The sequence below is a fragment of the Anabrus simplex genome, chromosome 1 (assembly GCF_040414725.1).
Source record: "Anabrus simplex isolate iqAnaSimp1 chromosome 1, ASM4041472v1, whole genome shotgun sequence".
NCBI classification, from domain to species: domain Eukaryota; kingdom Metazoa; phylum Arthropoda; class Insecta; order Orthoptera; family Tettigoniidae; genus Anabrus; species Anabrus simplex.
In genome coordinates this window covers 462,300,010-462,326,093 of record NC_090265.1, presented here as the reverse complement: position 1 = coordinate 462,326,093, position 26,084 = coordinate 462,300,010, and the positions used below count along the sequence as shown (strand labels likewise).

General features: G+C 41.9%; 1 protein-coding gene across 1 annotated transcript in view; it reads right to left on the bottom strand.

The window, feature by feature from the left end:
• Positions 1-26,084, bottom strand: part of Src64B (Tyrosine-protein kinase Src64B) — a 367,972-nt gene that overhangs the window by 55,398 nt on the left and 286,490 nt on the right. The window contains exon 3 of the mRNA XM_068225019.1: positions 11,306-11,547. Coding sequence (XP_068081120.1) covers positions 11,306-11,348 — 43 coding nt within the window. The 5' untranslated portion in view covers positions 11,349-11,547. The remainder of the gene's footprint in view (positions 1-11,305; positions 11,548-26,084) is intronic.

Genomic DNA, 26,084 nt, shown 5'->3' with positions numbered 1-26,084 from the left:
AGGTGAATTATAATAATTAAGTCTAATAAAATATTAAATGCAAGAAACATAGAAAACCAAGCGCTCATTCCTTCATTCCTTCCAATGGCTCGGGATCTGGGTGTGTGTGCTGTCTAAAATTCATCATAGGTAGCGCTCCATCTTCCTAGACAAGCAGCTTGCCTATACAGTACCTACGTGAAAGACCTCCACCAGGCATCTTTGGAAGCCACATGCCAATGTATTATTACTGCGAAGTTTTTCCTTGTCTAAGTTTCATGATAGGAATGCTGGTATCATTTTGAGTTATTGTAAATTTTGTTTAGCATATAAAGATAAAGGGGTACGAGTAGCATGCCTGCCTATAACCCGAAGGCTCTGGGTTCAATTCCCAGTCAGACCGGGGAATTTTACCTAGATCTGAGGGCTTGTTTGAGGTCCACTCAGTCTATGTGATTATAACTGAGGAGCTATCTGACGATGAGATAGCAGCCCCAGTCTGGGAGAACCAAGAATAATGGCCAAGAGAATTTGTTTAGGTAAGATTTGTTATTTTTTCTCCACATAAATGGATCATATACATATTATGTAGATCTGGAGAAAGAATAAAGAATAAAGAAAAGTAAAGAGAATTTGTTGGGCTGACCACATGACACATCGTAATCAGCAGGCCTTCGGGCTGAGCAGTGGTCGTTTGGTAGACCATGGCCCTTCAGTGAGAGCGTTCCAAACCACAGACACTACTGCCTGAAGGAGAGAAGATAGTCAACCAGGGCAGTCTGAGTAGTGATTCCAGACATACCCTCATCTGGCGAGAGGTGGGAACAGGAACATTGTTGAATATGATCATTTTGGTAGTCCAATTGTTATGGTGTTATTGTTATGTTGCACTGGCGTACTAATCTCTAAATATTTGAATGTGGTACACCAGCCGGTCAACGTTATTGTGACAGTGTACTCCTTCCCCATGTACATCTTTTTGGGGGTGCACCCAAGTAGTTTTATTAGATTTTACTGAATCATGTGATGATTAAAAGAAATGATAGAATATTGAAAGACATGAATTTTTGGGGTCAACGAATACAAGTGCCAAAGAATAAATATTTCAAATTCTATTTATTAACCAAGAACTAAATTATGTAAATAATGGAATCTGTAAGATTAAAGTTAAGCCTTCAGCAACTTTTATGTCAGTTTTCTTTCCTTTTGATGAAATTGTTGGATCTTTGAATTTAATATTAATAATACTGCCAACATATTTTAATTGTATTATGAAAGCTTGTTATTATGATTCATCATAACCAACAAAAGTTAGGAATTTTGGCTATTTACAGTCAATGATCATGTTCAATTTTAACTAGCTGTCCAATTTTCAATTATTTGTAATTAAATGTTGTTAACAATGATATTCATTAAAACAGAATATCCTTCCAGATTAAAAATGATTCTCGGAATTCTTATTTATAGGCTAAGTTTAGTATAATAGTATGGTATAGACTTAAGTAATTGTAGGATATGCAGTCTCATACGTCAATAACATCTCAAAGTTTAATGGTGTGAAAATGTGACCCGACTCGTCGAACTTGTACGTCCCTTGAGTGGAGTTTTTTTTGCATCTCTGCATGACACCAGCCACAGCATAGTATGCTAACTTGAACCCATCCGTGTAAGGTCACATTATACTACAGACACTAGATAGCAAGATCTTGGTGCTGACATCATCAGAAATGAACAAGCATCCAGGATTCTCTCCTATCTTAGAACTGTCCGTCAAAATATGTCACACACCCAGATACTGGTGAATGTAGTCGTGGAAGTACCTCTGATGTATAGAGGTGACCACATTTACTGTAAGTCCACAGATTGGATATCCATATCCAGTCATAGAACCAGTCACGGAGGTACCTTGCTCGGAGTCTGCAAAATATAACTGCTTATAGCCACATCCAACTCATGACACAAGCTATCAATGCGAATTACAACCGGTTGTGTGGCTCTCGGCTGATTTTCATACCATTGGTGGTATTAGATTAAGTCTCTTCATGCAGGCAACCTTCACTTGACAAATGTGGGTCTGCAATGTCAGTCTCTAATCAAAATGGAGTCTCAGAAGCCTGCAGGGGTGTCTACCACTGGTAGGACTGTCTCAAAGGCAGAGCTATGAGGTCAGAATGCATGGATAAACATTGACAGAAGCGTACAACTGAGGTTTTCACCGCTGAGAATCAAAAACAGTGTTGCAGGGCCCATCCGTCAACTCAGTTGATAGCTTGCTGCAGCTGTCTCTTAGCAACTGCCATGCTACCTGAGCTGACACGTACAGCTAAATTATCTACATACAGCAATGGAACAAGTTCGGGCCCAGCAGCAGCAACTATGCCATTGATAATGACGGCAAATAGTGTGACATTCAACTCTGAGGCACTCCATTATTTTGAACGTAATGCTGTGAATGCTACCCAGACTCGAAATAGTCAGAGGGACGTGAAGTTCTCAATATATGCCGACAAATTTTTCTCAACCGGTGAAAGATGGAGACAATCCAACACCGAGAAGTAGTATCATAAGCCTTTTTGAGGTTGAAGAACAAAGCAATCAAGTTTTATTTCTTACTTGAAAACATTTATTATGCACCTATTCAATACATTAATTCAATTAGTTAGGACTAATTGCGACCACTGAAACCGTTATCTTCAGCTACTTTTCAACAAGATAAAATCCATGAAGGACATAGCCATCTCAAAAATAAAATGTCTTATTAAAAGGTCAACTAGGACCATGAATCTTCAAAAGCTGTACACATACTTAGTCAAAAGGAACGCATATACAGTGTAATCATACAGTACTATGTGTAGTCTTGATGAACAATTAATAAGGTGAATCAACACTATTAACACTATAGTATAAAAATAGCCATGCACATAAAATTGAAGATATTCATAAATACAGTCATCTAAGAAAGAAACACTATGCTGCTATTATCTCTTCCTTGGTCCAATAAATATTATCAATTAATCACCTTAACAAGATATCTTAAAGATGCTCACATATCCCTACACTGGCATGCATGGGCGCCCGCAAGAGGGTGGGGGGGTTGCGCTTTCCTCCCACCCCCCATAGAATTCTAAAAAAGTTGTTCAACTGTTTAATATCATACCAGATTATTTCATAAACTGAACTTACTGACAGTCATCTAGCATCTGTTATAACCAGAAATGTCTGTAAACAATTTCATGTTGCTGACGTTATATTGGTATTTATATTCAAGAAAATTTTTAATGTGTCCCACCCCCTGGAAAAGATCCTGTGGGCACCCATACTGGCATGCTCTCCTTTATCACATGTCCCACATGTTGCTGAGCCCTGGCAATGCAAAGGAGGTGTGACCAAATCTCTGACAACAATAAAACCTCATAGGAGCTGGTATTCCGTGTATGATCTTACAGTCAGGCGATACATTGATAGCTTGGCTCGTTCGGGTAGTGATTGTGCCTCAAACGCCAGTGTCATGAATGCTGGCAGTGACACACCTCTTCAGCTGCTTGACATCAGAAACCTAAGGCTCTGGGCGAAGTCTTCATCAAAAGCTTTGGTTAAGTGCCTGAGGACTACTTTACAGGAGTTTGAGGACTCGTACTTTTCGACCTTCACAACAACGGGTCTGAACATCATAGTTTTCAGTAGCTTCCTGCTCGGTCCAACTCTACTTGTTTTGATGACATTGGAACCATCATGTAGCTTCAGCATCTCATCCACTTTGCTGCCAACAATATTTTCACAGCCTTAATTAATCAAGAAAGAAATCAATCCATTAACCATGGAAGTAACCATTTATAGAGGCAGACTATCTCTATACACTGATTAGGCAGCTCAACACAGTTGAAACATTTATGCTTCTCAGAAAGACCTTCAGAAGATGCTACTTTAGGGTGCCACCCTGAGAAGAAAATGAGAGAGAAGGTTCCGCTTTTGGTCCCACGAGTGGCTAGGAAAACAGTTGATCTTTGACAGAGTCCCACATACCAAAGTAAGGCTGGATACTCCAAAGAGTGCCCAGTATCTGAAGCATCATTTCCCTGCTACCTGAAGCTTACGACTTTGGGAGGATGAAACCTCCACATGTGTTCATGCTCAGAAAATACACACACAATGCAAGGCAGAGAGGCTGGCTAGACAGCAAGAGAAATGAAATTTCAAGGGGTCAGGATAGAAGAGGAAGATATAGAAATGAAGAAAAAGAACATGTAAGTCTCTCAGGCAGCTCACATGAACACTTTGTTAAGTGTGGCTCTACTCCAAAGCCAATCCAGCATGGGTGGCTCTAAGCTGGCACAGTCCTCGGGATCAACAAGCACTCAAGTCCCAACACCAAATTGAAAGTTTGGGTGGCCCTGGAAGGGATAACTTGACCGGGTCTGCTAGGTTTAGTATTTCATTTTCTCAGTTTTAGTGCAAAAATCATACCATACACTCCATTTTTTGTGTATGGATCAAATATTTGGAGAAGGTTTTATAATTATTTCATTGTAAGCTGCTTTACTGTATTTATGAAGTATTATTCGGAAAACAATTAGTGCAAAAGTTGTTTGTTGTGTTCAGGATTGTCAAAATATTTTAAGGTAGTTTTGCATGGACAGTAAATTATTCTTTAGTGAGGAATAGCAGCCAAATGATGTTCAACAATAACTTCCCAATCATTTTAACCTAGTTTATGAGGTCTTGTCTGATAAGTTCTTCTTCCAACAGAACACTCCACATTTACTAAACAATGTATGATGAACAACTCCCAGTCTATTCCCAGGTACATCCAAAAGCATTAGAACCACAATACAGCATACTTGCACATTTTGGTCACCACATATGCTCTCATGATTTTTCAGAACCTTGTATTTTTTAGTTTTCTGTTGTTTATTCATTATTCATATATTTGATTCCCGTATACAATAAGTCAACAGAGTATCCTGCACTGCTATATTTTCTGGTACCACAATTTAAAAAAAAGTTTTATGATGTTGTTTGATATTTTATTCCACCTAATCAATACATATACTTTTTACGAATAGGACTAGTTTCGACCGTATGACCGGTCATCTTCAGCTATTCATTTACACAAGTTAAACTAACATAAGGACACAATCATTAAATAAAATGGGGTTTGTAAACCCTGAGCTAAAAGCATAAATACATTGTGAAACACTTTAGTCCACATTAAAATTCTTGAATTTTCATTTGACACTAGTCTTCTGAAATAACGAAAATAGACTAATTTAAAAACTTGATAGGAATGTTCCCTTTGTATACAGGTTGTGTCATACAAATTAACAATGTTTTAAAATAATCAAAAGATTATGTACAAATTACAGGCAAACAACCCAATAAAGGTTGTTAAAATGCTTGAAAACAAATAGTTTGAAGTGTTTAAAGAGCTACCACAGAGCAAAAGAAAACCTACCACTTTCAAAATTTCATACTTTACATTTTAAAGACTTCAACCAACAAGTTTTCTTCGACATATCGCCTCAATTATACAGCGTGATTCGGCCACCTCTTCCAATGTAGTTTTATGCAACCCACAATATTCATTCCATCCTGAAAACATCTGCCCTTCTGGTATACTCAGACAACACAACCAGATATCTTGGTATTTACCGTCTCACCATGATAAGATGACATAATGTTATACTCGTATTAAACACTGGAAGACATGCGTGTGCCTTCTAAATCATACGAACCTGACACGCCGGGGAAACACTAAATTGATACTGTGACAGCAGTAAACGTAATACTTGCTATAAGCTGCCCAGTGCGCCGTAGGGAAACATAGTGTGGTTGGTAAAGGCGTGGCGGAACGGGCTTGCATGTCAGGTGGGAGGTTCAAGTCCGGGGCGAAGATTACAAATTATAAAATATTTGTTTAATACATGCAGCGCACAATGTAAGTTCAATACCCGCTTCCATGCAAATTGTGTGTGAATGAATGTGTTTGTGGCCCTAAGAAGGGCACTACTTAGCAGGCCGGACACATACAGATAGGAAATAATAGGAACACAAGTGCCCTGACAATGTTTTATCGCAGCAAATGCTCGATGTGATGACTGTTTTAGTTTATGCACATTTGGGCTCGGTGTCCAATAGATAGTCTTGCGAGCTGAAGTATTCCAAGTGATATACTGTAGATGTTGATTCTCAAAGGGAACCTGAAATAATTGTCCCAAATGAGTAAATTTATATTCCAATATAAATGGTTCGTTATTGGACATTATAAATTTTCCACCTAACTCATTCCTGGTTGCCAGCGTTTCGCCCCCGTGTGCTAAGCTGGGCTCATCAGTTGGTACATAGCACACCCACCAAGTGTAATTGCTCGGCAGGCGTCCGTGATGGGTTGCTGGAGGTGGTCGGAGTTTTACAACGCTTGAGTGTAAATGACGTTCTTCAAATGTCCCCAAAAGAAGAAGTCAATGGCGTTAAATCTGGTGATCTGGTGGGCCAAGAATCAAGGCCTCCTCGTCCTATCCATTTCCCTGGCAGTTCCTCGTTCAGATAGTTATGAACGGGCAAAGTTGATTGTGACAGAGCTCCATCCTGTTGCAACCACATCGTCAAACGGTTGTGCACGGGCGCATCCCCCAGCAGCGGTGGGAGTTCCTGACGCAGAAAGTGCAGGTAGCATGGGCCCGTCCAATAGCCCTCAAAGAAATAAGGTCCAATCAGGCGATCCCCCAAGTTTCCACACCAAACATTCACTCCCCATCATACTTGATGCTGCACCCAGTGAGGATTGTCCAGATTTCAATAGTGAATGTTGTGGCAATTGATGTTCGTCCGAGAACAAGATATGCAATACAAATGCTGCATCGTTGTCCAGCCTGCCTAATAGCCACCGACAGAACTCCATTTGAGCTTCAATATCCCGCCCCTGGAGCTCTTGCTGTAGCTCGAGATGGTATGGGTGAAATATGTTCATGCAGTATTCGTCAGACGGACGGCTAGCTGATGTTCACCTGTCGTGCAATCGCTCCTGTACTGATGTGTGGATTATTACAAGCTACCTCCAGAAGGGCCTCTTCTGTTTCACCCGATGTAACGGGCCTATCACGGACTGGTGGCTGGTTGAAAATCACGCCTGTTGTCCTTAGGCGTCTTTCAACATAGCGGAATGTTGTAGCAGCCTGGTATCGCCTGTCGGGATACTGTTCCTGGTACAGACGTAGTACCTCACCCGTGTTTTGTCTTGCTTCCCCATAAATGAGGAGCAAGTGAATGTATTCCTCTGTGGAAAACATGACAAATGACAGCAGAGATATTACAGTACATTCAGACCCTAACCAGTATGCGCAGGGCACAAGATGAATAACTGCGTCATTCTAGTGTTTGAATGTGGCAAACGTGGGCCTGCATTTACGTATTCAAACATACCAATGAAAAAATATTTGAACGATGCAGGATTTGAACAGCCGCCGGCACATTCTGTCGATTGCTAAGCGAACGCCTAACCACATCCGCTACGCTACACTGCTGGAAGCATGCTGGTAGTACGATGAGAGCAGAGTACATACGCCATCCGGTTCAATGTTTAAGACATTAATTACCGTACTGTTACCTTGTTTTATGCATTGATTCCCCTCTTCGTTACACCCGGTTACGAGGCACGACACATAGTTACATGGTAAAAGGACGTTGCTACATGATTTCAAGGCATCATGTTTTGTGAACGGATGATTAGGTATTTTGTTAGGGTTCAGAATTGTGTGAAAAATTTGCTCAATGAACATTAGTACCATACAGTAAGCCTGCAGGGGAATAGCACCCCTATAACCATGTGCATGTTATTTGGGCTGCAGCGAACAATATTGGAAGGGGCTGCTGAATACTAGTTTTGTTACTAGTTTTACATTGTAGTGACTACCTTTCTATGGCTTTTTGGAGATGGTGAGAATTTGTCTCACAGGCATTCTTTTACATGCCCATAAATCTAGCAGCACAAGGCTGGCATATTTCAGTACCTTCAAATACCACTGACCGAGCCAGGATAAAATCCGCTAACTTCAGCTCGGAAGGCTTAAGCTTCTATTTTACCTAAGCCACTCAGTATGGCAATTAATTTAAATGTTTTCAAGACAAATAAATTTTACGGTAAAAAGAACAGAATTAATTATAAATCTTAATAGCTAACAATAAGAATCTTATGGTCTCGGCTACCATGCGCAGGCAATTTGATACCATCTAAGCTGCCTGCTCGTCTTGTCTGATATTCTGTTTTACTCTACCAGATGGCAGATCTCTGTTGGGTGACCTACGGCTGAGTTTTGAAATAATTTTGTTGACTGAACACCACATGTGTTGCCAGAGATCTTTTATAGTTATATTTTGGCATCGTACAACATGGAGTGTCGAATGAATTTTTAAAATCTGGCCACCTTTGCCAGGTTTGAACCCATGATTTTGGGATCCAGAAGATGACATTCTACCACTGATCCACAGACAGAGCTAATCAAAATATTATCCAACTGATGACAGAGGATGTGGCCTTCGTAACATTCTTCATAGATCCCTGGAAATGTGGTACTGGTCACTTGCGCACAATATGGTACAACCTTGATAGTTCTCGCTGCAACCAAATAGTGCAGACGGTAAAATCGGCCATTTGTATGTCAACTTACACTGGGCATCAACCACTCTTATTTGGTTGAGACCAGTTCATGCCCTCTGAGAAAGGGCTTCTCCTAGTAGTCCTTGCAAGGGGTTAATAATATCAGGATGATTAGTAGTTATCTTCATTTCCTTCTCCATGCTCCATTTAAGATAAATCGTTTCTAAATACCTGCATTCTCCCAGATTTTTTTCACAATTTTAACCTTGAGATTCCTTAGTGATGAATATGGAGCACTTGTGGGTGACAGAGGTTACGGATCTTCTCTCATTCTTTTACCACTGCCCTTTATAGCCATGATTCAGGTAGGGCAACATTCCTTGGCACATGTAACCATGGTGTTGGGATACTTCTTAGTTTGAAATAATTGACTAAAAGTAATTGAGTTACAGTAATTTTTACTTGTAATTGTTACTTTTCACAAAATGTAATTTTTTACTTGTAACTTACTTCTTGAAATGAAACTCTAAATGTTACATTCTAGTAATCTATATACATTGCATCGAGTGTTCAGCATTTTTGGAGCCCCAGCACTCACATGGGCATGACGCCGAGGCCATAAGGCCAAGGATATGACGCACAATCGTTCATTTACTCAGAGCTTGTACTGATTATCGGTTGAGATTTAGACAATTATTGTGTATCACGTGGTCGAGAACAGAACTGGAATATAAGTGACGATGAAGGGGTTAAGAAATTACCATTTGCCTATTTGAACAAATAATCTGAAATAGTCAGCCCTGAAAATAATGAAAACACGAATGTGACATACAAACTTTGCTCCGGAGCGATCATTTTGAAAGTATGTTTAGTCTCTTTCAGTGATGATAGCAACTAAATGTCTCTATTCTAAAGAACACAAAATGCAGTAATGTATCTTTCTTCTTAAAAACTTTAGTATCGTTCCAGCCCCATGTAAAAAGAAATGTCACTGATTTTCTTAAGACACATATTCTGTGAAGTAATCACAATTGTAATTTGACTGACTACTTGTTAAAAAAGTAGGTAATTAGTAATTGAGTAAAATATTTCTCAGGTAACTGTAATTAGCCCAATTACTTTTACTATGTAATTTTTTCTTCACTGCTTACAGTTCAGTTTAATCTTGAAACTTGTACTTCGGTAACATTCTGCTGTTGAAAAGACCAAAGCTGTAGCTGCAGAGTGCTGACTTGGACTTCATGTAGTGCCAGGATCGATGTAATATTTTGGATGTTCTATGTTTTTAGATTTCTGATTAATCAGTATTTTAGGTTTTTTGTGTATCAGAGAACAATCTAACGTAACTTGGGGTCAAGATTGCGTCCTACTTTTTTCCCACAGAACAAAACATTTAGTTGTTTAGTAGTTTCAGAATTATTAAACCCGACTCCCCAGCCGAATGATCATCAGCGTATTGCCCTTCATTTTGGGGGCCCCGGATTAGATTTCTGGTCGGATTGAGGATTTTAACCTTGTATGTTTAATTTCTCTGGCTTGGGAGCCAGGTGTTTCTGTTCTGCCTCAAATGTATAAACTCAATTCATCAAGTCAATTCATAATTAATAATCAGAAGCATACGAAATTGTAGCTGGCTACATGGTTGGTAATACATCAGAAGTTGAGTTACACAGACAACTTGGCCACTGTTATTCAAAACAAAATATCTGAAAGAAGGAGGGGAAATTACAACAGAAGATTTAGAGGAATTTAACAAATACTACAAAAATTTACTTTATGTGCATTTCATCTTAATAAAGGTGTGGGGGTTTTCTCCAAAGACTGTTCATTGTACATTAATAACCATCACTAACTTCTCAACGTGTCATCATGAAGCAAATAATCTAAATCCACATAACACAATTCCAGCCAATGCCAAGTTAAGTAATGAAACCCCAAGTACAGTAACACCATTGCATTTCCTCCATTCTGTTCAGCACATATTTCACAAGGAAACAGTGAAATTTGAACTAATGACATAGCAGTGAAAGGCCGATGTAAACAATACCAGCCCATATTATTCCAATCAGTAAATTACCATTGGAGCTGATAATCTTGTAGTTATTCAATCTTAAAACAATGAACAATACTACCATCATAAATGCAAATGTGGTAGGTCTTTAAATATAACTCAGAGTGTTTAGAAACTCTGAACAAAAACTATGGCCCCAATACATAATTTAAAATCCAACTCTTTTATGTAGAGCAAAAAGCATGCAAGTGAATGGGCTGTTAAGGATGGAAACACACAAATAATGTCAGCCATCAACATACCACATTGTGAGTAAACACAAAAACCTAACCATGGTACAACAGACTGCTGCCCTTCCATATGGCCTGGACCCTGGAGAAACTTCAGTGCCAAGTGGTAGGTGTGATGACCTGAATCATAATGCTCGGCTTTCTTAAGTGGGTCCGCTGCCTCTCACATCAGATAGCTCCCCTGATGGTCTCACAAGGTTGAAAACACCCTGTTTTAGCCTTCAGTCCAGAATTAAAATCCCTGGACTGGTCGGTAATTGAACCCAGGACTTCTGGGTACGAGGCAGGCATGCTACTCCTACACCATGAGACTAACATTGTGAGTAAAGATCAGTGCTAATTATGCAAGTACATGCCAAGTTAGATAATGCTTCACTTTTACCTAATAATGTATTATAACACAAAACTTTCAATGATTTACACAAAACCTACCAAAATGACCATTGGGCTTGGGTTTACTGCAGCACATCCCCATCTTCAGAAGCAATGTTCAAACACATTCAGTCACTCAAACACCCACTTCCTCACTTGTTATAGTCCCCATGGTACTAAACACAACTTTTTCCTAGTGGTTTCCTTCCTTCATTTCCTCTTCTTCTTCAACATACATTTCACTCTTCTTCACAGCCATGGGCAAGAAGCTGCCACTAGTGTTACTCAGCCAACCACACTAACTGCAACAGGAAATATAGTCATTCACACATTATCATAATTATTATGATAAGATACAAATCATGAACACAATGGACAAAGTTAAAAATGTTGTCTGTACAAGGAAAAGAAGGTATCTAATACAACAATGTATATATAAGAGTTTTGTCTGTACATTGCTCAGAATTTAAAAAGAATGGTATTACTGTACCGCTCATATTCACAGTACCAAGGGAATACACTTTTTACTTTTCCGTAATTTCTGTCTGTCTGTCTGTCTGTCTGTCTGTCTGTCTGTCTGTCTGTCTGTCTGTCTGTCTGTCTGTCTGTCTGTCTGTATGTATGTATGTACACACATCGCGAGAAAGCGGCTGAAGAGAATTTAATGAAAATCGGTATGTAAAGTCGGGGAATGAGCCACTACAATCTAGGCTATAAATAATTTTATTCACGCTGACTGAAATGGTAGTTTAGGGGAAGGCCTAAATCTCAAATATTTATGTTATTAGAGGTCCTATTAATAAATACTACATAAGTTATATAGAATTAAATTTCTGATAATTTATGTCTTATACATTTTTACCGTACCAGCTATGATAACAGAGATATTCATGTAGGCCTATTTGTATTTCTTTGCTACATCCTTATCAATGCCGAGCCACGAGAATATGGGTAAAGAGAATTTAATGAAAATCGGTACCGGTATATAGAGTCAGGAGTAAGAAACTGCAGTCTAAGCCATAAACAATTTTATTTGTTCTGGGTGAAATGGTAGTTTAGGGGAAGGCACCTAAAATTTAATTTTTAAATACTGGTACCTATGTTATTGGTCCTATCAAAAAGTACTACGTAACAAAAAATATAGAGAATACAATTTCCAATCATTTGTGTTTTACTCAGTTTTACCGTACCGACTATGGTAAGAGTGGTATTTCAGAGTCTGAAGAAAACCAAATGTGAAGGCCTACAATATCGAAAGCTCATAAAATTGATCAATAATTACATTACATTGACCATTGTTAGTTGTGATATTCTTTGTCTCTTTTGCTGCCACTCATCTCCGATAGATGGAATTACTGTTGTGTACCGAGTATAACAGCCTGCCTGAATATTGGCGGGAAATAGTTAGGGCGTTAGATTACTTTATTCTTTAGCATGCCATTCCTCTGGTTCATTCAATTTCTGATACTGCTGGTACGTAACACACTGGTTCATCATAGTATTCCAGCCATTCCATCCCTACTCCGACGCGCTGACAGGAATGAGCAGTGTGCATACATAACGGAATAATAGCAGAGGCTCACTTATGACCTGGTCTAGAATTACAATTTCGGCCTATTCCAAATTATAGCACCACAATTCACATAGCAACTCAAAATTCAACCCTGAAAAGAGCCGTTTCTTAAGCAAAGCTTCTTCCTCTTCACTTTTATTACATTCTAAATTCATTTTATTCCAAATTACCAGTGAAGAGGGAAGTTTCTCCTCTGGCTTGGAGGAAATATTTGCCTCCAAGTCCGATAGTGTTTTCCCCCGCCAGTGTAATGAATTGAGATTTTCCGATTCATCGGCTACTCCTATTGAATAGATGAGTAAAAGCATATAGTTTCTGCCCTGGGACTCTACACTACTCGCCACCCCACTCCCCCCACCCCCCTGGAAATTAAAGAGAGTCCATGGTTCGCGCCTGTCTGCGGCCTGGTCATTCCAGCTCTGGAACTTTGGACTGTTGGATCGGCAACGTAGCACTGTTTGTTAAAGTTTAAAAATGTGTGATTTTTCATTTGATCGAGTATTTCATATGACAGCACTGCTTTTAATCGCGACATATCTACTGGCGTCATTGTAATGACCTGTGTTGATTTCAGTTGGGAAAGCCACTAAGACAGTCTTCTTGAGGATGTAAACAGGCAGGTGGAGAGTGAGTGTCTGCCATTAGGCCTATAATGAAAACTCCCCAACTTTATTGTGACTGATGGTAGGCAAGAGGGCCGTCCATTACAATGAAAATTCTCTAACCCAGTCTTCACATAAGAAAGGACGTTTGGTAACTTCCCCGTCGCGTTTCTATGGTAAAGTTAATAGTTATGCAATGTGATACAATCTCACAACGTGTACACTACCACCTACATGGAATGTAGAATTCCGTAGCGAAGCACGGGTACATCAGCTAGTTTTCCTAATAAATTAAGCAAGTAAATAGGTAATAATCAATACCAATCTCAAGAAAAAGAACATACAAGAGTGACGGAAGATGATAAGGTTCTCAGTAACCAATCAAAACACCACTAAATTTCAAAACAAAACAAAAAATGCAGCCAGAAAAGGGACAAATTTCAAAATACAAGGCAATTTTGCCTCTAATGCAGGTATAAAATGAGGCAGAAAACCTGCTAGGATGGAAAGGCACAGTGCATTTTTTTTAAATCAAAAGAAAATCACAAGACCTACGGTATGTTCTATATAATAATACATATGCAGTATACATTTACATTAAAGGCTGGTATGCCTTACAACACTGAGTCTGCAACCTCTGAGAATGAACAAAGAACCTGTATAATCTTCAATTTGTTTAATTTTCTTTGCTACTTCCCTTTAAACCATTAAAAATTGAGCCTAGGAGTATATGGTTGACATGATTTATTATTATAATATAATTAGTCTTATCTTAGCAGTTATCTCTTCATTCTCCCGCCATTGTTTCAAGCTTTAAATTGAGGTAGATATCCCAAAGCCACTTATCATTCACTCCAGTAGGAGAGCAAGGCGAGTTCTGGACCATGGCGTCAGCATTTTCCTGCTGAGTCAGCATCCGAGGTCATTAACCCCGGCCAAGGTCACTGACCCCGTGACGTTATGACCACGTGCTATTGTTTGTAAAGAAAGCCACGCCACGTGCTTTTTGACAGCTGTTGACGATCCTAACCTCACTTTTTAAGCACGTGTGCGCTGCTAACCTAACTGCTGCCACCTTGACAGGTCCTAGCCTTACTTTTTGTAAACAAGTGAACGTCGCTAACCCCACTGCTGCCATCTTGACAGCGCATCACCTCACTGCTGCCACCTTAAGCACGTGGGGCGCGGAATTTAAAATCTACGTGCTTCTTGACAGCTGTCAAGCACGTGGGCGCGGAATTTGAACAGGTGAACGTAGTTAACCTCACTGCTGGCATATAGACAGGGCAAAACCTTATTGTTGTATGTTTAGTCCTCAGCCCGAAGGCTGGTTGGATCCTCAACAGTTCCGCCATCAGCTGTCATAGATGGCATAGGCATCACTGAAGAGGCGTACTAGGGAAATGAGGAGTGAGGTAGTTTCCCGTTGCTTTCCTCGCCGAGCCAGAAGTTGCTACTACATATCAGCCTGCCAAGCCCACTGAAATGCATGCACTAACTGACCCTATGACCAATATTTTACACCATTCATAGCAGGGACTGGCTGCAAAAGGAATGGCATTACTAGCATCACTCATACCTCAGTCACTTTCATTTTGTCCAAGCCAAGGATAAAGCTGAGACAGATCAATGAAAGTAACAAAATTGCTCTAGACCATACCAGAAGACATAGTGCACTGTAAACACTAGGTCCTGCCAGCAAAGGCAGAAAACCTTATTGCTGTCAACTTAACTACGTGGAGGGCGCGGAATTTAAAATCCACGTGCTTCGACAGCTGTCAAGATAACAAATCGTAACCACCTACACTTGATGAACAAGTGAACGCAGCTAACCTGACTGCTGCCAACTTAACAGATCCTAACCTCACTGCTATCATCTTAACCATGTAGGCTGCGGAAAAATAAAATCCACATGATTTTGACAGCTGTTACAGGTCCTAACACGTGCACTTGTTTTGCAGCGGAATTTTTAAAAGTGATCGATCGCCATAACCTCACTGGTATTATCATGACTGGGACATACCCACATGCAGACGCGGAATGTTTTGAAAAAGGGAACGATCCTAACCTTACTGCTATTACCTCGACAGAACATAGCCAGGGGGCCTAATCTCAGAAGATTAAGGCTAGCTGCCCTTCACTACACTATCAGACCCTAACCTCACTGCTGACATCTTAACGACGTTGTCACCGGAATTTGAAAATGTAACAGCTTTCAAGATAACAGCTTCCTCCTCCTCCTCCGAAGGGAGCATAGCCGCGTTCCTCCTCCGACGGGACACAGCCGCGTTCCTCCTCCGACGGGAAAAGAGGTCAGCTCATGGCTTTATGTCCCCATCCGACAGTAACGAACAAGTCTAAACATGCATAACTATGACGACGCGATCTTGCCTCCTCCTCTGACGGGCTTAGCCGCGTTCCTCCTCCTCCTGACAGTTTTACGAACAGACGCCCTCCCCTTCTACTATCTACACCGTCGGTAAGGCTTTACGTCTCTATTCGACGCTTGACCTCCCCTCCTGAACAAGATGAAACATGTTTTAATCAATCCTGTTACACAGAACCGGAAAAATTGCATTGTGCTGTGCTCCTCTAACAAGAGCAACTTTTTTGTGCTTAGAACATATATATAGTCTGTTATCTTACAGTAAACATTTGGAATATTCATCATACATCCCCATCGTGTTTTGAACAGAAAAAACACCGTCGCTAAGGCTTTACGTCTCTAACCGACGTATGAAGAAAATCTCTATTAAATGCAACAGAAAAATTTCTGTATTACAGATATGGATTCGAACACTGATCACTCTGTTGAATGTCCGATTAAAGAAAGAAAATTTCTAGAAAAAATTATGGATTCGAACCCCGTTCTCTCTCTGTTATGGAATCGAACCCTGATTAATAGTAGAATAAAAATACCAACACATAACCACTATAAAAATCTCTTTCGATTACTGTAATGGATTCGAACACTGATTACTAAGATAACAACGATAACAACAGAATACATGTTAGCTAACGCACTACTTCTCATATTCGTTTGTACAATTCTTTGATAATACACACAAACACAACACTCTATATTGTAAAAACCGGCGTAAAGCCTTAGCGACGGTGTTTTCTTTCTGTTCAGAACACGATGCGGGAATGCATGCTGATTATCCCAAATCTTTACTGTAAAATAACAACAGACTATATGTTCTAAACATAAAAACGTTGCTCTTGTTAGAGGAGCACAGCACAATGCAATTTCTCCGGTTCTCTGTAACAGAATTGATTAACAACATGTTTTATCTTGTTAAGGAGCAGAGGTCACACGTCGGATAGAGACGTAAAGCCTTAGCGACGGTGTAGAGGGTACGCAGAGGGGGGAGGAGGGGCATCTAGCACAGGATGGCAACTGTCCGTAAAACTGTCAGGAGGAGGAGGAGGAGGAGGAACGCGGCTAAGCCCATCGGAGCAGGAGGAGGAACGTGGCTGACCTCCGTAACTGTCAGGAAGAGGAAGGAATCAGCTGACCCCCGTAACTGTGAGGAGGAGGAGGGATGGAGCTGACCTCTGTAACGTCACGAGGAGGAGGAAGAAGATAGTGTCTGCGAAAGGGCATGTCGAGAAGGGCAGCAAGCCTTAATCCTCTGAGGTTAGACCCCTTCTCTAAGATGGTGTCGAGAAGGCAGCTAGCATTAAAACTATAATCCACTAAGGTTATACCCTCCTTTAAGATGGCGTTGGCGAAGGACTGTGTCGAGAAGAGCAGCTAGCCTTAATCCACTGAGGTTAGGTCCCGCTCTAAGAGTGTCATGTCGGCAAGGGCAGCTGGCTTTTAAACTATAATCCTCTCTGCAAAATGGTGTCGGGAAGAGCCATGTCGAGAATGGCAACTTGCATTAAAACTATAATCCACTGAAGTAACTCAATTTCCGTTGCAAAACAAGTGCACATGGTTAGGAACTGTAACAGCTGTCAAAAGCATGTGGATTTTAAATTCCGCGCGCACCACGTGGCTAAGATGGCAGCAGTGAGGTTAGGACCTGTTACGATGGTAGCACTGAGGTTAGCAACGTTTACTTGTTTAAAATACGCGCCCACGTGGTTATGACCTGACAAGTTGGCAGCTGTGAAAAGCACATGGATTTAAAATTCCGCGCTCCACGTAGTTAACTTGGCAGATAACCGCCATCTTGCGCAATCGTCCCTAGGCCGTCTCCATAAATCCTATGTATCCCCTAGACCAGCTTTCTCATAAGAGCCTATGTATAGTCGCCATCTTGCGCAGTTGCCTCTGGGCTAGCTTTCTCCATAAGAGCCCGTGTATAGCCGCCATCTTGCGCAATGGCCCCTACGCCGGCTCCTTAAATCCTATGTCTCCCCTGAGTCAGCTTTCTCCGTAAGAGCCTATGTATAACCACAATCTTGCGCAGTAGCCACTGGACCAGCTTTCTCCATAAGAGCCCGTGTATAGCCGCCATCTTGTGCAATCGCCCCTAGGCCGGCTTCTTAAATCCTGTCTCCCCTGAGTCAGCTTTCTCCATAAGAGCCTATGTATAGCCGTCATCACGCGCGGTAGCCTTTGGGCTAGCTTTTTCCATAAGAGCCTGTGTATAGCCGCCATTTTGCGCAATCGCCCCGAGGCCGGCTCCTTAAGTCCTATATCTCCCCTGAGCCGGCCTCCTCCACAAGAGCCTACGTATAGCCGCTAATTTGCGCAGTAGCCTCTGGGTCAGCTTTCTCCATAAGAGCCCACGTATAACAACCATCATGTGCAACTGACGTCGGGAAGGGCAGGCTGCTGAGGAGGAAGAGATTGGACGCCTCCAAGATAGAGACTGTCCACGTCGGGAAGGGCATCTAGTTGTAAAACCAGGTCCTGTGAGGTTAGGCCCCACCATAATGCAGACTGTCCACGTCGGGAAGGGCATCTGGCCGTAAAACTAGTTCCTGTGAGTTTAGACCCCTCCAAGATGGCGACTGTCCATGTCGGGAAGAGTATCAGCCCGTAAAACTGAGTGTAGGCCCATCCAAGATTGCGACTGCCACATCGGGAAGAGCATCTGCCCATAAAACTGAGGTTAGGCCCCTGCAAGATGGAGACTGTGAAGTTAGGCATGCTTTCTTATGTATAATCCAAGTCGGGAAGGGCAATGTGCCGTAAAACTGTGGTCAGGCCCTCCAACATGGTGTCTGTGAGGTTAGGCACGCACTCATGCAAAATCCGCGAATTGGCATAGCCCTACTACTATACTTGGGGTCGATCATTTCGGGTCAGAACCCGCATAGGTATACTACTGGGGGTCAATGACCTCGGGCGCTGATTCAGCACAAAAAATGCTGACGTCATGGTCCAGAACCCCCCTTGCTCTCCTACTCACTCCCGTACAGCAAAGTCGCGTTGACGACAAACGATGAATGAATAAGTAAATCTACGAACTCCGAAACTTCCGTCGTCTATCTCAGTGAAGTAAGATCACGTCATAAATCACGGATTATTTTTCTCAGCCTTTTCCCAAATACCTGGGGTCGGCATTTTGTATCGATTTATCCCATTTTTACGACCGGATGTCTTTATTGACACCAACCCTCAGTGGAGGGATGTATTCACTATTGCATGGTTCTGTGGTGGTTGTGTGTACACTGACTGAGCAAATGTCATGGGATAGCGGAGCACTGATGCGCAGGTGTGTTGTCTGCGCACCACACGCCCCCTGTGCCAGCGGCAGATGTATAGGAGACCTTGTGAGCAGTGGCTGTGCATGTGACAGGTGTAACATGGAACATCGTCGTGAGCTGACACCGTTCGAACGAGGTAATGTGGTCGGCCCGACGGAAGGGAAGTGCGATTTCGGAAGTGGTGCGGGAATTCGGCTTCACACGATCAACCGTGTCCAGGGTGTATCGTGAATGGTTGAATGCGGGTGTCACCGTCCACAACAGACGAACGACTGGCCGTCCAGCCACCCTCGATGACTGTGACCGGCGACATCTGAGACGGATCGTCAATAGTGACAGATGGGCAACCGTGCAACAAATCACGGCTCGATTCAACACAGGCCGTGCTAGACACGTCACTCAGTGGACAATCCGTAGGAACATGGGTTCTATGGGGTAAGGGGGCCGGTGCCGCACATAGGTGCCACTGTTAACCCAACGTCATCGTGCACAACGACGCGCATTAATCACCAGTCACTAGGGATGGACACTGGCACAATGGCGTAACGTGATATGGTCGGACGAATCACTATTTCAACCGCACCATGCCCATGGGAGGCACAGTGTATGTCGCAGACCACATGAAGCGCCTGCCTCGAAGGTGTGGTCCAGGGCGCTGGTGTGTCTGTTATTGTCTGGGTGCTTTTTCCTGGTATGGAATGGGCCCCCTAGTTGTTCTGGAAGAGACTTTGAATGGTACGCGGTATGTTGAGCTGCTCGGAGACCATCTCCACCCATTTTTGGCCTTTCAGCGCCCAGACGGTTCTGCGGTGTTTCAAGATGATAACGCGCCGCCACATCGCTCCCACGTCTCCCGGGAATGGTTCTAGGAACATGCAGCGGAGGTCCAACGACTGCCATGGCCACCCAGAAGCCCCGATATGAACCCTATCGGGCATATCTGGGATGTTCTGCAGCGCAGGCTCCGTGCCATGGATCCTGCACCCACGAACAGACCAGCATTGGCGACCGCTCTGCAAACGATTTGGTATCAGCTGCGTCCAGAGGACTACCAGGGACTTGTCGAATCACTTCCACGGCGTCTCACTGCAGTTCGCAGGGCCAAAGGAGGCCTCACTATCCCATGACATTTGCTAAGTCAGTGTACATGAAGATATGTATTAAGACGAAAACAAACACACAGCCCCCGAAATTAATTACTTACATAAAGTAAAATCCCTGACTCGGCCGGGAGTCGAACACGGGACCCTCTGAACCGAAAGCCAGTACACTGATATTTCAACCATTGCGCGGACTACTACTACTACAATTACAATGTTTTCACTCCTCCCCTGAAGGGGGACGCGGGCCTCTTAGACGGTGACGGTGACGTCGAATGATGATAAAAGCACCAATGCAGGGATCTAACAGGAGGATACGTACTGATTTCGCATTCCGACTCTTAGATCTCTGATAAATAAAATAGTAAAAATGACCAAAGCTAGAATCCTCTCTAGCCACTCAACCGACCCTGGCATCCTATTCTTAAAACAGGTCGTGAGAACCAAGAGGCCGCGGACTCGTCTGAAGCATCGCGGCCCTTGTTTCACTTACGATCTATTTTAATTTGAAATAAGAATATGTTTCGGCTTTTTCAAATTATTAAATACATCTCTCACTAAATAACCTCTAAATTTAACCCCTGAAAGAGGCCATTTGTTAAGAAGGAATTTCTCCCCACAAGAACAGCTTTCCGCTTCAAAATTTGATTTTTCCACAAGCGAAGAGGGGGTTCTTTTCTGACGAAAGGAAAATATCGCCAGCCAGATCGTTTTTCCCCCGCCAGTGTAGTACCAGAGATTTTCCGAATCATCGACACTCCCAGAAACAGATTAGCAGAGGGGCATAGTTTTCGCCCCGGCACTCTCGAGGACTTGCCCTCAACAACAACTAAATCAGTATTGGTGTCTGGTGTTTCTGTCCTCCTCTGCTTCTTTCTTCTCCTTTACACGGAATTCCGAATGGAACTCATGTAATGCCAAACATCTGGTTTCAGTGACCTGCTGTTTTCTCTTCTTTGCATTGTCTTCCTGCAGTCATCCAGCAGATCCAGTAGCCACTCCCCAGGGTCCTGGTTGGAGATTTTCGGCTTCTATAGAAGAATATGCAAAACATTAACAAAAACGTTGCAGTTCGAATTTAAGTGACACGCGCGCACACGTTCGTCCATCATGCATCGAGTAGGTAATGCAAAAGGAGCACGAAACATGCTTATGCGACTATAATATTCTCAATGCTTGGGACTCGCATGTTATACTGCATCGTCAAGCTGTCACTACAAATACCATAACCGTTCCACGTTACATACAGATATTCGTACACTCAGCTGCGATATAATTATTTTCCTTCACAAGTGTTCCAAGACAGTTTTCTTTCTGCCGCGTCTAGCTACCTGGCTGCGACTTCGAGAAATATATTTTTCCGATTACGATGAGAACACCATCTCTACGAGTAGGGTGTCGAAATATCCGTAGATAAGTACTTGGCAACTTCTGTCATCCTGTGGCACGAAAATTTAACACAAACATAACACGAAAATTTAACACACTGTCCACTACTAGGCCGACATTCAAAACTGAGCTTTTCAGTTGCAAATCCCTCGCGTTTAACGGTGCGTTAAGTAACATACGCATCGACCTGCAGAACTGTCAGTCACATTTCTTAATATGTCACCATGTACACTGGAAAACCATACGAACTTTGAATCCTTTCGTACACGGTTGTAAGAGCCCTTTACTAATGCAAAATAGGGAAACAAGAAAGATGCCTCCCCGAAGATTGTGACCCACTCAAGAGTTATGAAGCAATCGGGCGTCTCCTGGGCAACGGCGAAATCGCCGGCTAATCCTTTCATAACGGAAACATCATCATGGACATTTTCAAGACCACAGTTAACCGGCATCTCAGTGAATAATCACAACCAAAAACACCGAGAAAGTGTCCGTGCAGTTTGTGTCACGTTTTCTGATTTTCTGATACTGATGGTACGTGACACACTGGTTCATCATAGTATTCCAACTATTAGATCCCTACTCTGCCGCGCTGATTGGAATGATCTGTGTGCACACCTTAACGGAATAACGGCAGGGGCTCACTTATGACCTGGTCTAGAATTACAATTTCGGCCTATTCCAAATTATAGCAGCATAATTCACTAAATAACTCGAAATTCAACCCCGAAAAGAGCCGTTTAAGAAAAGCCTCATCCTCTTCACTTTTATTAAATTCTACATTAATTTTATTCCTCTGGCTTGGAGGAAAAATTTGCCTCCAAATCAAATTGTTTTCCCCCCGCCAGTGTAGTGAATTGAGATTTTCCGACTCATCGGGTACCCTTATTGAACAGATGAGTAGGAGGGCATAGTTTTTTCCCCTGGAACTACACTATTTCCCCCCCCCCCCCGATATTAAAGAGCGTCCATGGCTCATGGCTGTCTGCGGCCTGTTCACTCCAGCTCTGGACCTTTCAACTGCTCGATCGGTAGCGTAGTACTGTTCGTTAAAAGTGACAAAACGTGTGGTTTTAATTTGATCGAGAGAAAAATGAAATGGCGTATGGCTGGCTTTTAGTGCCGGGAGTGTCCAAAGACATATTCGGCTCGCCACGTGCAGGTCTTTTGATTTGACGCAAACGTAGGCAACCTGCGCGTCATGATGAGGATGAAATGATGATGACGACGACGCATACATCCAGTCCCGGTGCCTGCGAAATTAACCAATGATGGTTATAATTCCCTGCCGGAATCGAACCTGGAACCCCTGTGACCAAAGGCCAGCACGCTAACCATTTAGCCATGGAGCCGAGTATTTCATACGATAGCATTGCTTTTAATCACGACATTCCTAGTGGCGTCATTGTACAAATCTATGTTGATTATAGTTGGGGCCTACCATTACAATGAAAATCGCCTAATCTAGTCTTCAGATAAGAAAAGACTGTTGGTGATTTCCCCGTCGCGTTTCTATGGTAACGTTAAGAGCTATGCAATTTAATACAATATTACTCACAACGTGTACACTATCTAACCTAGAAATATGTATACAATGTAGAAATCCGAAGCGAAGCACGGGTACATCAGTTAGTCTTATAATAATAAAAGGAAGTGTGTGTCTGTCTGTCTGTCTGTCTGTCTGTCTGTCTGTCTGTCTGTCTGTCTGTCTGTCTGTGTTTATGTGTGCGATGCCCAGCCAAATCCACGGCAAAGATCTAAAATGTTTGTCATAGATGGGCACAGGTTTTCACCTAAGACGCATGGCTGTGTCTAACAGCCATTCTTGCACCAAGACATGGAGCTGTTAACGTCATCAACAAGCAACACTCACAATAATTATCCGGTTTTCTATAAATTGAAAAGTCTATCCACACGACATGCCATACAGATGCGGCTGTCAACTACATGACACAGATTTTGAACAATTTGGAGTCACCTGGAGCACCCTCGAACATCTTGGGGTGGACGATTGTGGCACCGATTATACTTTTCAGGAATATGAATCCTTCCCTCTGCAATGAACACGGATCTGAAACTGATGACGAATATTATTGAAGCCACCATCATGAATGAGCATGCCGCGGGCGAAGTAGTATTCCTCGGACTGAAGTCCATTGAGTAGGAAGCCATTTTCGGACCGCGGCACGAGGAGCCATCAGCCCGAAATATTCGGAATTGTGTGTATATGTGCGAAGCCTAGTCAAATCTACGACACACAGAGATCTGAAATTTTGACATAGGACAATTGCTTAAAGTTGTAGGACTCCATCTTCGAAATCGGTGCTTTTGCCATTGTCAACTGTACGTGGATTGTACAAGAGTTCGAAAGGCAAACACAATACAGTATACATCTTACCTCCAAATGGAAGGACATTAATATACTTTAGTCCGGAGCTCTATAAGTAAACAATGTATTTTGCATTATCCTAACATGGTCTCTTACATGGTTTTAATATTATTTGTACCATCCATCAACCCGGTATCTTAAGCACTGAAAGTAACAAAATAACAAAAAATAATGTATTTCATGCAATTTACGTCAAAACGATGTGAGATAATAAATGCAATGTTTTAATTTGCTTTTAAATAAATAGTTTATAAACATCTAACGGTTGAATTAATAAACGCGGGCAATGCCGCGGGCACATGCTAGTAATCTTGGGCATACATTGTAATCTAATTCAAAATATCTGAATAAACAAATTAATCACATAATTAAAATTGAATAAATTGATAAAAATAATATTTCGAAATGTCCGTAGTATGGGCGCCGCCAGAGTCCACCAGAACGGATCCCTCGAATTTTGACAGAGCATGATAAATCTTTCTCTCCCAGGGCGTGTACATAATGCTGCGTACTAGTGCATCTCCTTCAGGCGTTACTTAAACTTCTAAAAACGACTAAATAGGTAGGAACTGCACCTAGGTTCATCAATAACTCCTCTGATTCTAAAATATCGAACTATATTCTGAATAACAGCCGTGCATGGGTACCTCATCAACGCACAAAAATATAAATAAAATACAGTCACAAAATACCGCTGGAAGACTCCATATTTACAACAACAACAACAACGAAAACAGTGGGAAAACAAAAGCAAGGACCAAGCTACAATGTGTAGTCAGACCGTTGAACAAAGCACATATATGTAGATAAGCACCCTTCACTGTCTCTGTGTATCAACACAACTTGCAGATTTTCATAATTGGCACTTATTATATCACACACACATATACTGTACCTTTGTTATACTGTGTTCACTGACTCTAACACTTGGTTTAAAGATACATTCACTTGAGCAGCAAACATAGTAAGACCACGGTCCACCAAAGTTTGAAGTCCAGCCCAGTCCAGTGTAGTATCTGAAGTTGTAAGTCCTCTGTCCGCCGTGTGATCACATGCCTACATAGACCTCAGCTTCCTCCTTGCCACACATGATACGTCAAGATTGATCCTGGTCAGCCAATCACGAGTAGATCCTCTTGTCAACAAGGCCACCTCATCGTATTCTGGGATGCCTCCATGCCTCATACAAAGTTTCCGAGTTGAAAATAGCTGTTTTCCCATCCGTTTGTACAAAACAAATTACTCATAAATATACAAATGAAATAATAGTAATAATAAATCGAATACTGTACTGACAATAATATCTCTTACTTCTGAATAGTGCGAGGTGTAATATACTGTACCAGTAAAAGAGCCCGACTTTAAGATTTTAATTTTAACGTAAGCATAAAATAGTTCTCGGGGCGAAACTGGATAGACACTAGGTAGGGCTTGGTACAGGAGGCAGGGTCCTATCTACAAGAAAAAGTTTAATCAGCTTGAATAAGAGTTTATTCATGAAATGCATATCAAATTGCATATCACCTCATTGTAGATAGGGGTTGTCTTCAACATCGTCCTTTTAATGGTCCGGGTCTCCAGCTCACCGGGCCGAACAAGCTGGAACACGTTCCGGGAGATGCCAAATACTCCGTTAAGATGAGGCCGTAACACCCAGGTTGGTCGTGTATGAGTAAGTCTCGAACTTCCGATGTTCTGGATGATCTCCGATGGTCTCTGACGATGTTGCAGGTAATCACTCATCACCTAAGTCCAATGTGGCTGATAGACTCAATGTCCACAAAGACTTCGAAAATGTATTCTTCGTCACTCGTAGAATTTACAAGTCAAAGTTCATAAAAGACCTTGAATAATTGGTTTCTCACCACTAGCAAAATCACAAGTCAATGTCCATAAAGACTTTAAAGAATTCGTTCCTTAACACTCGCGAAAATGACAAGTCCATGTTCATAAAGACTTTGAATAATTTTAGAGTTCATCACTGGCAGAAAGTGCAAGTCAATGTTCACAAAGACTTAGAATAATTTGTTCCTTAACACTCGCAGATATTGCAAGTCCATGTTCAGAAAGACTTTGAATAATTTTAGAGTTCACGCGCGCACAATTGATAAGTCCCATA